The 13,831-nt window shown below is 47.8% G+C and overlaps 1 protein-coding gene across 2 annotated transcripts in view; it reads right to left on the bottom strand.

Annotated features, from left to right (window-relative positions):
- Positions 1 to 3,541: 3,541 nt before the first annotated feature.
- ODF1 (outer dense fiber of sperm tails 1) overlaps positions 3,542 to 13,831 on the bottom strand; it is a 16,099-nt gene continuing 5,809 nt past the window's right edge. The window contains exons 1-2 of one of the 2 annotated variants that reach the window (XM_005879285.2): positions 12,300 to 12,616; positions 3,542 to 4,133 (exon numbers count right to left, since the gene is read on the bottom strand). In XM_005879285.2, the coding sequence (XP_005879347.1) occupies positions 3,665 to 4,133; positions 12,300 to 12,616 (786 nt within the window). In that variant the 3' untranslated portion in view covers positions 3,542 to 3,664. Of the gene's footprint in view, positions 4,134 to 12,299; positions 12,617 to 13,831 lie in introns of those variants that run through there. The other variant, XR_314318.2, reaches the window with a different exon arrangement.

Here is a 13,831-nt window from a genome sequence, read left to right as displayed (position 1 = left end):
CATCTGGTTTCAGTATCAATTTTACCTCAACTTTCAGCATATTTTCAACCAAAAAGTCTAAATCAGAGTATCTAAACCTTTTCTAGTCTGTGACACTTGCAGTATGTGTGTGTGTGTGTGTGTGTGTGTGTGAGAGAGAGAGAGAGAGAGAGAGAGAAATAAAAGAGAGAGTGAGAAAGGAGGAGAGAGAGAAAGAGAGAGAGGGAATTAGGGAGAGACAGAGAGAGGAGGAATTTCTGTGTCAGGGAGAGAAGTTGAGATCATTTAAAACTACTTTTCCACTAGTTCTGGAGCCCAAACAATTCACTAAATAAAAAGATTTTACAATGACTGGAGAACAGTCAATTGAGGTTCTTTAATGTCATTTCATAAAGTAATTTTTACTGCATGAGTTTTGAAAGAAATCAAACAATACTTGAGAGTCTTGGGCATGTATCCCCTTTTATTTATAACTAGAGGCCCAGTGCATGAAATTGGTGCACTTGGGGGGGGTCCCCTCAGCCCCCGCCACCACCGCTGTGCTCGCCAGCCCAGCTTCTGTCTGAGTAGCGCTCCCCCTTTGGGAGCACACTGACCACCAGGGGGCACCTCCTGCATTGAGCGTCTGCCCCCTGATGGTCAGTGCGTGTCATAACGACCAGTTGTTTCGCTGTTCGGTCGATTTGCAGATTAGCCTTTTATTATATAGGATACTATTAAACAGCTCTTCAGCTCTAGAATGTATTCCGTGTTCATTGAGAAGTATAGTGATCTTCACCTCCAACCTTAATTCTACAATATTTACTAAGCATGTTTATTAGAAGGTGGTATATTTACTTAATTTATATGTTCAGTTATTAAAACATGCTGAACAGTGGAGCAGCTCAGAGCCTCCCTCCTCTCTCAGGTACCCTCTGTTCCAATGCCTTGCCTCTGCTGATCCAGAGCCACCATGCCTCAGCTTCCCCATTCTGTCTCCCACCCTGGCAGATGGAGGACGGCATTTGGACTCAGATGGACGCAGATCTGCAAATACATTCAAGGACGTTGCAGAGCTGTCCGAGCCCAGCTCTCCATCCAACCAGCGAAAGACATTTGAGAAACAGCACGTGTTTCTTCTTTCTCCTCCCTGGTACCCACCTTCTCCCCTTCCTCAGGAGCCCAGTTAGGTCATGGAGTAAGCCCTGCTTTCGGACTTTCCCCGAGGACTCAGAAAGGCCCGCCCCCAGGTTCTGCCGCCTCTGGCTTGCTTCACCTCCCACACACATTCTCTGTTGCTGGGACCACACCATCCACACCATACAATTGAATTCTGGATCACACTCTGTCAAGTGCCTGACAATCATATCACAGGTGCTAGTCTTGCCTTCACTACGGGAAGCCCCTGGAAATGTACTTCTCCTTGACAACAGCTCCTGGCACTGTGCTTCACTTACAGCAGGTGCTCGGTAGATGAAACACTTGCCTTTATAGCAAGTCTTTCCTGTGAGGGTGGTGAGTGGACTCAGACAACCAGCCCTCGCAGGCCAGGCGCTGAGCTGACGCTAGGCCTGTGGCTTCCCTGAGGTGCCCTGCCAAGCAGTGATGTCAGCAGTGCATTCCATAGCCATGCCCAAGGCCTGTCTGGAGGGCCCCTCTGGCCTCTCCTCGCCCTTGTAAATTCAGTTTCTTAGGAACTCCCTCCTCCCTCCACCCCTCCACAGTAGCCCTCCTTAAGTTTAACCTGAGGCGTTTGTGAAAAGGGTATTGTTCCCTCTCCATCGCTGCTGCAGAGCACAGCCTCTGGCCTTTGAAAGGGCAGGTTGGATGAAGGAATTGCTGGACGAACAGGAGGGTGAGGAGGTCAGTGGGTGAGTAGAAGAATGAAGCAGGCATGCCCTGGGATGACGCCCTCAGGGGGAGAGATTCCTGCTGGTTCAAGACCCCACTGGGATGCCATTTACTCCACAGGGCGAAATGTTTTCAAAAGCATTTTTCAAATGTCTGTAACTTAGAAACTGGAAGATTTATGAACGCGGAATCAAAACACGGCAAGACACTTATAAGGGTAATTCTAGAATTCGGTACACCCAAGCATAGTCATTTATGCCTGGTTGCTAGGTGATCGTTTTTTGAAATGTTCAATGTTTTTATTCACCACCTGTGCTAGAGGTCCATTACTTCCCTCGAATGAAAGCAAAATATGTCTGCCATCACCATCAATATTCTTTACCCTTGAACTTGAAGGAAGCTTTTAAAGAAAAAGGGCGAGGAGAGCTTTAAGACCCCGCGCAGTTTCTCGACCTCAGCGGCATGTTTGAATCACCTGGGGGAGGCTTTTAAAAGTGTTGGGGCCCAGGGTGCACTTCAAATCTATTACATCAGCGTCTCCGGAGATGGGACCCAGGCATCGGTATCTTTCCTTTTTCTGTTTTAAAACGTTTTTTTCTTTTTAAGGTTTTTTTTTCTCCTTTATTTTTTTTTTTCTTTTATGGCCTGGCATCCTTATTTTTAAACTCCCCAAGTGACTTTCACCTGCAGCCAAGACTGCACCACTGCTCTAACCCACATGCAGCTGAGATTAAATGCAGTGGTTCTCAACCTTCTGGCCCTTTAAATACAGTTCCTCATGTTGTGACCCAACCATAAAATTATTTTTGCTGCTACTTCATAACTGTCATGTTGCTACTGTTATGAATCGTCATGTAAATATCTGATATGCAGGATGGTCTTAGGCGACCCCTGTGAAAGGGTCGTTCGACCGCCAAAGGGGTCGCGACCCACAGGTTGAGAACCGCTGGATTAATGGCAAGACGAACTGTGCAAACACAAGGGTTAACGTTCCCTTTAAGAGTCAGGCCTGAAGCCGGCCTCTGCCCTCACTCTGCCCTCCCCCGCCCGCATCATCTCCTTCCTCCTCTCCACTTAGTTCTGTCCTGGCATCAAGAGTGGCTCCCGGGCCAGCTCCTGAGGACCCCAGTTCAGGTGAACAACACAGTCATTTTGTGAAAGCTGGACGTTCCACTCCGGAACTCCGAACTGGGCTTCGGTGCCTAGAAAGGAGATTCAGGGATTGAGCCGAACGGAGAGTTGAAATAAATCCACCTGAGGATGTTGTAAACCACCCTGAATGGAGGCGGCCATGCCCCCAGGTCCTGGGCAAGTTGAAAAAAACGACAAGCTACAGGGCCGCCCCACCCCTTGGTCCATGGACATGCATTTCTCCTCCAATTGTTGCCCAATAAGAAGGCAGACCGCAGTTTGCTTGGGGCGTCCCTCTCTCTCCAGTGCTCCCCACTGCAGCTTCGCCAAAGCACCTGCCTTCACCCTAGCCTGCGCCTGCGCCTGCTTTCACGGTGAGGTTGCTGGGCTTGGCCATTTCACGGCACCATTTGGACACACAGTGTCTGGGTTTGCCCACCAAGAGCATCTTTTCCTGGAACTTGGCAGCAGTTGGGTGTTGAGGAGGACACAGGAGGGCAGATCACTCTCTTCCATTCCCACCCATGAATTCCTCCCAGGCCCTCTCGCTGGGCAGGGCTCCTGCCTGGGTGGGACCGAAAGACTTGCACACGACACCAGCGAGTTGCACTTATGTATTCAGTTCCCTGTGTACTGGAGTAACGGGCCTAGAAGGGGAAGAGAAACACTGGAAGAGCTGCCTGGCTGGAGTAACTACCTAACCTACATCATGGCTTCCTATGCTTTACAAAATCATCTTCCTACAGGAGAATCGGCTGCCGCAGGGGTAGCAGGGGTTGCAAGGGTCGCAGGGGCTGCAGGGGCTGCAGGGGTTACAGGGGTTGCAGGGGTTGCAGGGGTTACAGGGGTTGCAGGGGTTACAGGGGTTGCAGGGGTTGCAGGGGCTGCAGGGAGACGTGCAGGGGTAGCACGGAGACTCGATCTTGACGCAGCTGCCCAGCCCGTAGGAGTAGGTCACGTCCTTCTCGTCCACGCACGGGGGCAGGCTGAACTCCTTGCAGATGTTCATGTAGCTGTACTTCTTCGAGCCCAGGCAGTCGTACCTGTTCTCCCGCTCAGCCGACACACACACCTTTCCATCCTTCACGCGGACCTTCACTTGATCGGGTTCAAAGCCGCACACGTTCACCGATCCTAAAATGTTACTGCTACAGCAAGAGGAGGCCAGAATCCTGTTGGTTGTTCTTCTCAGTCTGCGATGGAGAGCATGGAAAGGGTGAGAGGAAAATCTCAGAACTCAGCTTGAGAAGCCATATGTTGATCTCTATTTTTTTTAATATATTTTATTGATTTTTTTCCAGAGAGGAAGGGAGAGGGATAGAGAGTTTGAAACATCAATGAGAGAGAAACATCGATCAGCTGCCTCCCGCACACTACCTCCTGGGAATGTACCCGCAACCAAGGTACATGCCCTTGACCAGAATCGAACCTGGGACCCTTCAGTCTGCAGACGATTGCTCTACTCCCTGAGCCAAACCGGTTAGGGCTCTATTTTTTTTTTTTAATAGTGAAAGTAAACACCCATCAGTATGAACAATCAAATTTTACAGAAGTGTATAACGTAAAACACAAAAGGCCTCCCATGTAAATGACACTCCCCACAGGTAAACCTCTGTTAACAACAGTTGGAGGCTTGGCCTTCCAGATATTTCTTTTTTATTTAAATCCCAGCTCTTCCTTTGATCAGTTACGGAAACTTGGGCAAGTTCCTTACCCTCTCTGTGCCTCAGTTTCCTCATCTGTAAAATGAAAATAGTAACAGTACCTACATCATAGTATTGGTTCAATGAAATGATGTCTTTTGCCTAAAATTGTACTCGGCACATTATACACCCTGCTTAATTATTACCATGATCATTATTATTATTACTATTATGTGTTTTTTTTTTTAAACAGGATCCAACTAATAAGATGCCGTTTAAAATGATGGCTGTCAGCCTTAGAATTCAGCCCTGCTTATCCACGGGACTGGGGCCACCACTGGGCCATCACACAGACTCAGCATCAACACCCCATCAACAAATGACAAAGCAGGATGCCAGGGCCTGCCTGTCTCCTCCTGCCGGCGGCTGCTCCAGGCTCTGGATGGCTGGCCCAGCAGGGAAGTCCCCTTGCAGGGGCCTGTGTCCTGGATCCTACCACCTCCTCATCTAGTGACTTCATGCTGGCAGCTTGAAATATAGCATGGTGAGCACCTTTACACCATGGAAATTGGCAAACACTACACATCAAGGTTTTTCTCTTCCCGCCACCAAGCTGATTGGTAGGTACCCCTGCTGGTGGCCCTTGGAGCAGATCTCCATGGGTTATGTAGAGCTGCCTTGTTGCTGCTCCTCAGTCCGGTGCATAAATCCTGAATAATAAAACAACAATAACAGCAGCTCAGACTAATCAATCACTGATGATACATCAGGAGGTGGTCAAGTGAAGTGCATACGAGCACAAGTCCTGCAACCCGTTTAGGTCCAAATCTTGGCTCTGCCGACCGTGGACAAGTTACTGAATCTCTGTGCCTCAGTTTCCACATCTGTAACTCTGGGACCTACTTCTGGAGTTGTTGTGAGGCTTAAATTCGTGAATGAATAAAAAGTATTTATAATAGTGCTTGGCACGTGATGAAGATGTTGGGTTTTGTCTCCGCTCCCCCGCCCCCCCCCCCCCCCCCCCCCCCACACACACAATGTACCATAGAAAGTGCTAACCTGGTAAAGGCATTGTTTTGTTTAATCTTCACAATAACCCTTTATTGCCGATGTAATTATCACCGTTTTACAGATGAGGAGAAGGGAACAGTGGTGAATGGCAGAGTCGGGATTCATATGCAGGCCTGTTAATGGCAAGGTTATGAGCTCTCAGACTCTGGTCTGCTGGGGTCCACTTTCTAAATGCCCAATCCTTCCCAAGACAACTCAGTGCTCTGAAATGGTCTTTTATCCCTTAACATGAAGACAATCTGTGTTCTAAGAGAGACTCCTGGCAACTCTTGCATCTCTGTCTCCAAAGGAAGGCCTTGGTGTGTGGGATTCCTAGAACTTCTTCCAGTTTGAGGCATCTGGACTCAATGATTAGGCTATTGGTTTGAGATACATTTTTAATTCTTACTTTTTATGCTGAATTTTATTTATACGCTTCTTTTTGTTACATAAGTTAGGCAAGTTCATTGCAGAAAACTCAGGAACTACAGATAAGCAAAAAGATGGTATATTTTTTTAAATACCCATAAGCTTATATAACATTTAACATTTTGGGGTTAGACTCTGTGTGTGTGTGTGTGTGTGTGTGTGTGTGTGTGTGTGTGTATCTATTTCTACATAGATATATAGTTTTGTGTGTGCTCTTATGAAATCATGCTATACATACGGCTTCGAATCTGCATTTTTCTCTTGATAAGCCCTATCATGATTGGTTTAACAATGTGAGCCCTTGTACTGACAGTTATAAACCAGGGTTCTTACTGGCTAATTCCAAAATGGTCTAATAGAAGATGTTGAGGCTGACAAAAATCTTAGACAAGGCACCCAGAGGACTGGGACAGTCATTCGGCTCCATTTCCACCCCTGGGGGTGGTATGGGGCCCGGGTGTGCCAGGGTACCCATAGGCCATACTAAGAGGAAAGGAAGAGAGTTGGACTGTCTTTGAAATCTGTATGTGACCCTGTGAGAACAACAGGAGAAAAAGCATTCTCGCTGTCTGGATGGGCAGAGAGCAGCACACAAAGGGGCTCCATGCCTCTGTGGATGGAGCACAGGCCTGAAGTCCCAACAGCCCGAGCCAAGAGTGGAGCACAGAGCAGACGACTGCCCCCGGTCTCCAAGAATCTCCCTTGGTGTGTGTGGACTGAGAGCCAAGCTCTTCTGTTCAGCTCAGACCTTCCAGGTGGAGATAAGAAACATCAAAAACATCAAAGCCCGCCATGCAGGCAGGGCTGGGCCTCACAAAGAATGGCCAGGGACCCCAAGCAGGACTGCTAGACCTGGCTACTGCCACGGCTGATTTCACCGAAGCCCCGGGCCCTGTGCAGGAGGTGGATCTGGGAGCCAGATCTCCAAGCCACAGCAGACTCCAAGGTCCATCTCCTCCTCTTAGCAACCTGCATCTTCGGGTACAATTTCATGTATTTTATTGCTTAGACTCCCCCTCTTCTCTGTTCCCATCACTCTGTCTCCTTTGTCCCTGCAGCAGCTGCACAGGAGTCTCTCCAAAGTGGATCTTCAGAAAGTTGCCCAGGAAGTCTTGGCACGGTCAGGCTTTCTTCCTTTTGTTCCTAGGTCAGAGGCTAACAGCGAGGATGTGTGGGTTTCGGAGAAATTGCCCGCGCCACATTTTACTCATCAGACTCAACTCTCAACGTGCAACTTGACTCCTGCCTAGAGGTGAACTCATCATCCCACATGGGATCGTCCGTGGCTCCGTGGGGACTGCTTCCTATACTTGTCATGATGGAGCTTAGCCACAATAAACAGGAAACTGGCCCCTTTGGTTTGTTGCGGAAGCCTCTTGGAAAGCTGGGGTAAAGCGAGTGGATGGCCAGTGTCTATGTCTGCCACCTCTTCTCCCTACTGACTCTGAATTTCACCTGAACGTACAACCAAGCTCCTGAAGGTGACACACACAGGCCACTGCAATGATGAGCTACACAGCCAGCCATCTTCACAGAGATATAACCGAGGTGCAGCCTGGTGATGAATACAGTAACAAAGATGTCAAGAAGGCCTCTTGCCCTAGCTGGTTTGGCCCAGTGGATAGAGCATTGGCTTGCGGACTGAAGGGTCCCGATTGCAGTCAAGGGCACATTCCCTGGGTTGCGGGCTGGATCCTCAGTAGGAGGTATGCAGGAGGCAGCCGATCAATGATTCTCTCTCATCATTGGTGTTTCTATCTCTCTTCCTCTCCCTTCCTCTCTGAAATCAATAAAAAATATATATATATATTTTTAAAAAGGCCTCATTTTACCCAAGAGCCAAGGGAAGTAGGCCTTTCTCTAGTGGTCCTTGAGGTATTTTGCTTTTTCTCCTAATTTAGAGCCCCTTAGGACCTAGTAAACTAGATCCCTCTTTTCCAACATGTTTTTCCCCTTCTCTTCTTTCTTCTCCCTCTTCCCTTCTTTTCCGGCCTTGTCTATCTTCTCCAGATTTTGGTTGACACCGAAGAACGATGCCATGGCAGGAGCAGCGTCCCCGATGCAGGTGCACCCCCCACAGAGCTGGTGGAAACAGGTGGCTCGGCCCCACCCCCAGAGTTCTGACTCAGCGCACCTGCCAGAGGAGCTGAGAATTTGCATTTCTAACAAGTTCCAGGTGGTGCTCCCGCTGCTGGCCCAGAGACCGCTCTTTGAGAATCACTGACCAGACTAGGCAAGCCTGGCTTCAAGTCCCGGATCTCCCACCTCCTGGTGACCAAGGACATGGCTGCAGTGTCTGTTTCATGATTGTAAGATGGCCACGATGGTACAAGGATGAAACGAAGCGGAAGGTCGAGGGACAGTTTCACTCCTAAAGGGTAAGTCTATCAGGCTCCACCTTATTCAGGCTTTCCCAGAACCTGAGGTTTTAAGTGACCAAACCCCCGTCCTGTATCATCAAACAAGGCCAAACCGAATAGCAGACATGCACTTGGCCTAGATGGGCAGCAGCTCCTACTGCTGCCCTCCGGGGGTGGCTGGGCTCCGAGACCTGTGGGTATGAGGAGACGGAAATTCCTCGCTTCCCACGGAGGGAAGCCAGTCTTTCACCCACCAGGGTTCCCCCCTTTAACGAGGCCATAGCTTCTGAGTCAAGGAACGGGGTGAGGGTGGGGGATGGAAAGGTTTCCCCGAGGGCTTAGAACTGGGCCAGGCCCGGCTAACCCGGCCAAGAAGCCACCATGAGGGCTGGCCTTCATCAGCCTCTAGCGTAAGAGTGATTCCGTGAAAACCCCGTTCTCAGAGTGTGAAGGGGCGAACCAGGAAAGAAATGAGAAGGCAGATGTGTGAGGTTCACAGAAGACGGGTGCCCCTTGTGTGGGGATCTTCGAGGGAATTTTTCACTGAGACTCAGGCCGCCCACAGTGGTGAGTGGAGCGAAGCGCAACCTCAGGACCAGTTTCCCGGTGTCAGCCAAGGCTGCAGGGGGTGAGGCCACCGGCCCCCTGCGGTGTGGCTGCAAGTCGAGGTTCCTTTGTCCATGAAGACTTCTGCCAGGAGCAGAGCAGCTGCAGGGCCTCATTAATTAGGTACCAAACCCCGAAGGGCAGGGGAGCGTGGCAGCTGGCTCTTGTTTGTTTCTCCCACGTGAGCACAGAGCACGGAGAGCCCACAACGTGAGGTGCTGACTGAGGTGCAAACCAAGTCGGGTTGGCGGCACAGCTTCTTACAAAGGAAATCCAATTCCGCTACTTCAGTCCTTGTACGTCCAGAAGAGGAAGGAAGGGTCAGGGGAGCCGCTAGCGTGTGCTTGCTGTGCAGGCGTTAATTTGGTGGGAAAGAACATCCAAGAAGCTAAAGAAACCAGAGTACTTACTTGGGTCTCTACTGAGGAAGACCCCGCCAACGTGTCTCTTGAAGCAGCTGCTCATTAAACAAGGGGAATGATCGGCCTTCCAGCCCCAGCGTCTACCCACATGCACACAAGTATGCAGGCTCACGCATCCATCACGTAGATACACTCAGGGATGCTCAAGAAACTCGGGGGGCAATTCAACTGTCAGCAAACTCATCCCATCAGTTGGTGAAGGAGCAGCAGAGCAGAGCAGACGGACTCCCGCACAGAAACTCTATGCCGGTGAGGCCGTGGCAGCCGCAGACCACGGGACCTTACTTTCTGGGTCGGCAAAGAACCTTCTGGACAACATCTGACAGGACACATCCTACCTAACCAAACAGCTAGCGTGTTTTTTTTTAAAGGAGCAAAAGGTCATGAATATGATTGCTAAACTCAACAAGCCTCGGGCAATGTTTCACACGGAAAATTGTTTTTTTAAAACATCGAACCAAGCTAATATTTCTGGATCTGTTTAGTCACGGATTGGGCATTCGCTGAGATGTAAGCAAAAAAGAGGCATTTCACTGGAAGAAAAAATATGAACAGTGAGAGTCCTCTGGGATTGGGGCCAGAGCTTGAAATTTTCATCCATATTCAGGAAAAATGGAATATTTAGGATAGTGAAATGCTGAGCTGTCAGAAATAGAGCGTAGGAGGGTGTGCATGTGCTGGAAGGGAAGTGGCTTTGAGGAGACACAAGAGGGCAAGTCTGAGGTCACTTGTAAAATGGATCTACCAGTTTAGAGATCTGGGAATCAACGTAAAGACCTCACCAGCTTCCTGTACTGCCGCAGGCACAGAAAAAGTGAGCAAAAATCCAGACATGGTCAGGGAAAGTATCACAAACCATTGAAAGTGTTACCTTGTGTACAAACCACTCTGCTGAGAATTAAGCTTGAGGTCTAATTCAAGAAGTAGGGCCTCCTGGAGGCGGAGGGTGCCCAGAGGATAAAGAACAGAGGCTTTCTGCCCCGGAGTGCCTGGAGTGGAGGGACAGCCAGGGGACGTGGGCTGAAAGGACGTGAATCCAAGGTCTTCAAGTGTTCAAAGGGAGAGGGAGAGTGGACACAGACCAAGTGTTACAAAAGAACCCCTGGTTCAATGTGCATACTTCTTGTAACTTGGTACTCGAAGGAGTAAAAATAAAAAGTGGTTCAGGTTGAGTGTAGATGAGTTTATAGTCAGTAACCCCATCCTCCACTATTAAGGCAGGTTTGTTCTTGACCTTTGGTGACTGATGACATGAACAATAATTGTCTTGTTACCCTTTCCAGTGAAACATCACTGTCAAGGGTGATGTTTCTTTGTTGTCAAGGGTCCCACTCACTCTCTGTCTCCCTATCTCCTTCTCTCTCTCTCCTATTAATTAATCATCAGGTTGGGACCATGCTGTTTAAAGATACAAACTTGCAATGAGTAGTAAATAAGTTCTAGTGATCTAACATTAGCACAGTATAGAAGTATAGACAAGAATATTGTATTAGCCCTAACCGGTTTGGCTCAGTGGATAGAGCGTCAGCCTGTGGACTCAAAGGTCCCAGGTTCGATTCCAGTCAAGGGCATGTACCTTGGTTGCGGGCACATCCCCAGTAGGGGGTGTGCAGGAGGCAGCTGATCGATGTTTCTCTCTCATCGATGTTTCTAACTCTCTATCCCTTCCTCTCTGTAAAAAATCAATAAAATATTTAAAAAAAAAAGAATATTGTATTATAATCATCAAACTTGCTAAGGGACTAGAACTTAATTATTTCAACCACTAAATAGAAATGATAATTACGTTATATGATAGAGATGTTAATTATCGCTACAATGGCAGTCATATTACATAATACGAATGTAACAAATTTACATGTTGTACACCTTAAATTTACACAATGGTATATGTCAAGTATAGTTCAACAAAAATATCTACTTGTGCACATCCTTAAAAAATAGCATATTAGTTTTTTTTTGTACCTTGCTTTTTCACTTAATACAACAATACCTAAAATGCTTCATCAATCCTTTTTACATCTACATTATCATTTCAATGTATGGATGGACCAGAATTTATTTCACCAGGGGACTGGGCTTTCGAGTAGTTTTTTCAACAATGTGGAAAGTAAGAAAAAGAAAGCTTCTCCAGACCAAAAAAAGAAAATGTAATGAAACAGAAAACTTTTTAAATAACTTTTAAAATTACCCAATTCAATTAATTAATTAAGCCTTTTCAGCTCTTTTCTAAAAGCAGAGACTCTCAGTTCTGTCGTTTATTTGCACGACCTTTCCTAGAGTTGGAGGGAGAGGCCAACATAATAGAAGCCAACTCCAGATGAATTTTAAGTCTTTCTCTGAAGTTGGGGGATGAGAGAAAGGCTTTCCGACATCATCCAGAAAATGCCTCTATTGTTCAATTTGCTCTTAAAGCCTCTGGCAGACATTAAGGATTTGATCAATTATTATTACTTCTCCTGGAGTCATTTCTGTAAGTCCAAATATACTCAAATCACTTTATTCATAACCAGAAAAAATGTGTGGTTCACTGCTTGCAATAGCTTTTTAATGACACCTCCTGCTTCTCTCCCTCATTAAAGCCATATTATTTATCATGTTGGCACTCCTGCTATAAACCAACAACCACCCTGCCAATCGACATCATTACACTGTCTTTTGAGAATCTTCTAATCCCCATCACAGACCCTTTTCCTCTTCTTTTCTTAAATCTTTGCTAAGCCACCAGAGGCATTATCCTGAACCCTCTTCCTCTTTGTTCAAGTATCGATTGTACCATCCCCCCTACCCTTACTCTAACTTATAAGGCTAATTATACCAACTATAAAAATCTTAAAAAGTTCCTTTACTTGGCAAGCTCTCTCTTTTCATCTTCTATGGCTCTAATGGCTTTCCTCTCCAAACTTCTGAGGGATGGTCGGAGACAGTAAAGCTTGAAGTCACACAGGCAACAAGGGTAGTAGAGATCGCACAGGCCGCAGGATCGTGAACGCTTCGAATAGCACAGGCAGTACGGGTAGGGGTGCAAGTCACAACAGCAGTACGGGTGCATATATAAGTCGCACAGGCATCTGAGCTCGTCGATGCATCTCAATTGCCTCAGTTCTCTGTCCACCTTCTTTATGTCCCTTCTCACACTGTCCAAAAGACAACTCAGTGCAGCCATTACAGTCACACCTTATTGTTCTGTGAGTACCGTTGGGAAATGGCACTCGGGGGAAAAAAATTGTTCTAAGCTCTTCTCAGAAGTTTCTTTTAAAAATAAATGAGGCACACATGCTTCACTTACTTTAAAGCTTGTGTTCTGTGACCTCACCACCCCTTAAGGATGTCATAATCGCTTGGTTGCCATGAGAACCGTACACAGACATGGTCTCCAGAGGCCCTCCTCAGGGTTATAAAGCTACTCTCGGAACTATTACTATTGTTGAAATCTCATTCATCTTGAAGTGGGATGGGTCCCCCAAGCACTCACAGCTCCTTGGGGTTCATGGGGCTAAACTTGAATGTCCTTGACTTGTGTGCGGGTGCCCTGAGGACTGGCTGAAGCTGTGAAGATCTCAGTGTGGGCGATGGAAGGAGCTGCCTGGCTCCTTTCTCTACATTCTAGCTGCTCAGCCTTGACCTCACACTTAGCCTTGCCCCTTACACTCTGGGATTCATTCTGGCTCCTAGTCTCTTCATATTTAGAATATAAAGAACTTTCCCATGGTTCTCCTTACAAAGTCATCCTCAAGTCAGTCTTTATCCTTGACCTTCTGAGCCCCCAGTCTCTGAGTCCTGCCCCCCTTTTTTTTTTTATCCTCACCCAAGGATATATTTTTATTTACTTTAGAGATAGAGGAAGGGAGAGAGAGAAAAAATTGATGTGAGAGAGAAACATTGATCAGTTGCCTCCAAATGCACCCTGACCAGGGATCAAACCCGAAACCTGGGTATGTGCTTTGACCAGGAATTAAACCAGCGACGCTTCAGTGTACAGGGCAGGACGTCACTCCAGCCAGCTGAGTCATCCAGCCAGGGCTGAGTCCTGCCCTTTCTTTAAGAGCTGGAGTCCTGGCCATCCTGGGACATCAGTTCTCCAGTGGTCTGGGTCCTGCTCCAAAGTGTCCATCTCTCAAGGCTTAAGGTCCTGTCCTCGGTCACCACTGCCCAGCAACTACCCCTCTGGTCTTGTGTCCAAGTCTCCAATGCCTTGGCCCTGAGTGATTCCTTGATACTCTTGTGGCCATGCCTCATGTTGCTCGAAGCCAACTGCCTGAAGCCCCTACTTGGGGAGGTCTCCTGTGCTCCCAACGGGCTCAACACACTGGACCTCAGGCTCAGCCTCAGCCTTGGCTCGAGGACTTGGGCCCTTCCCCTCAAACTGCTATCCAGCTCT

The sequence above is a fragment of the Myotis brandtii genome, unplaced genomic scaffold (assembly GCF_000412655.1).
Source record: "Myotis brandtii unplaced genomic scaffold, ASM41265v1 scaffold59, whole genome shotgun sequence".
Taxonomy (NCBI): Eukaryota; Metazoa; Chordata; class Mammalia; order Chiroptera; family Vespertilionidae; genus Myotis; species Myotis brandtii.
The sequence above is the reverse complement of the archived record's forward strand: the minus strand, read 5'-3'. Positions and strand labels throughout refer to the sequence as shown.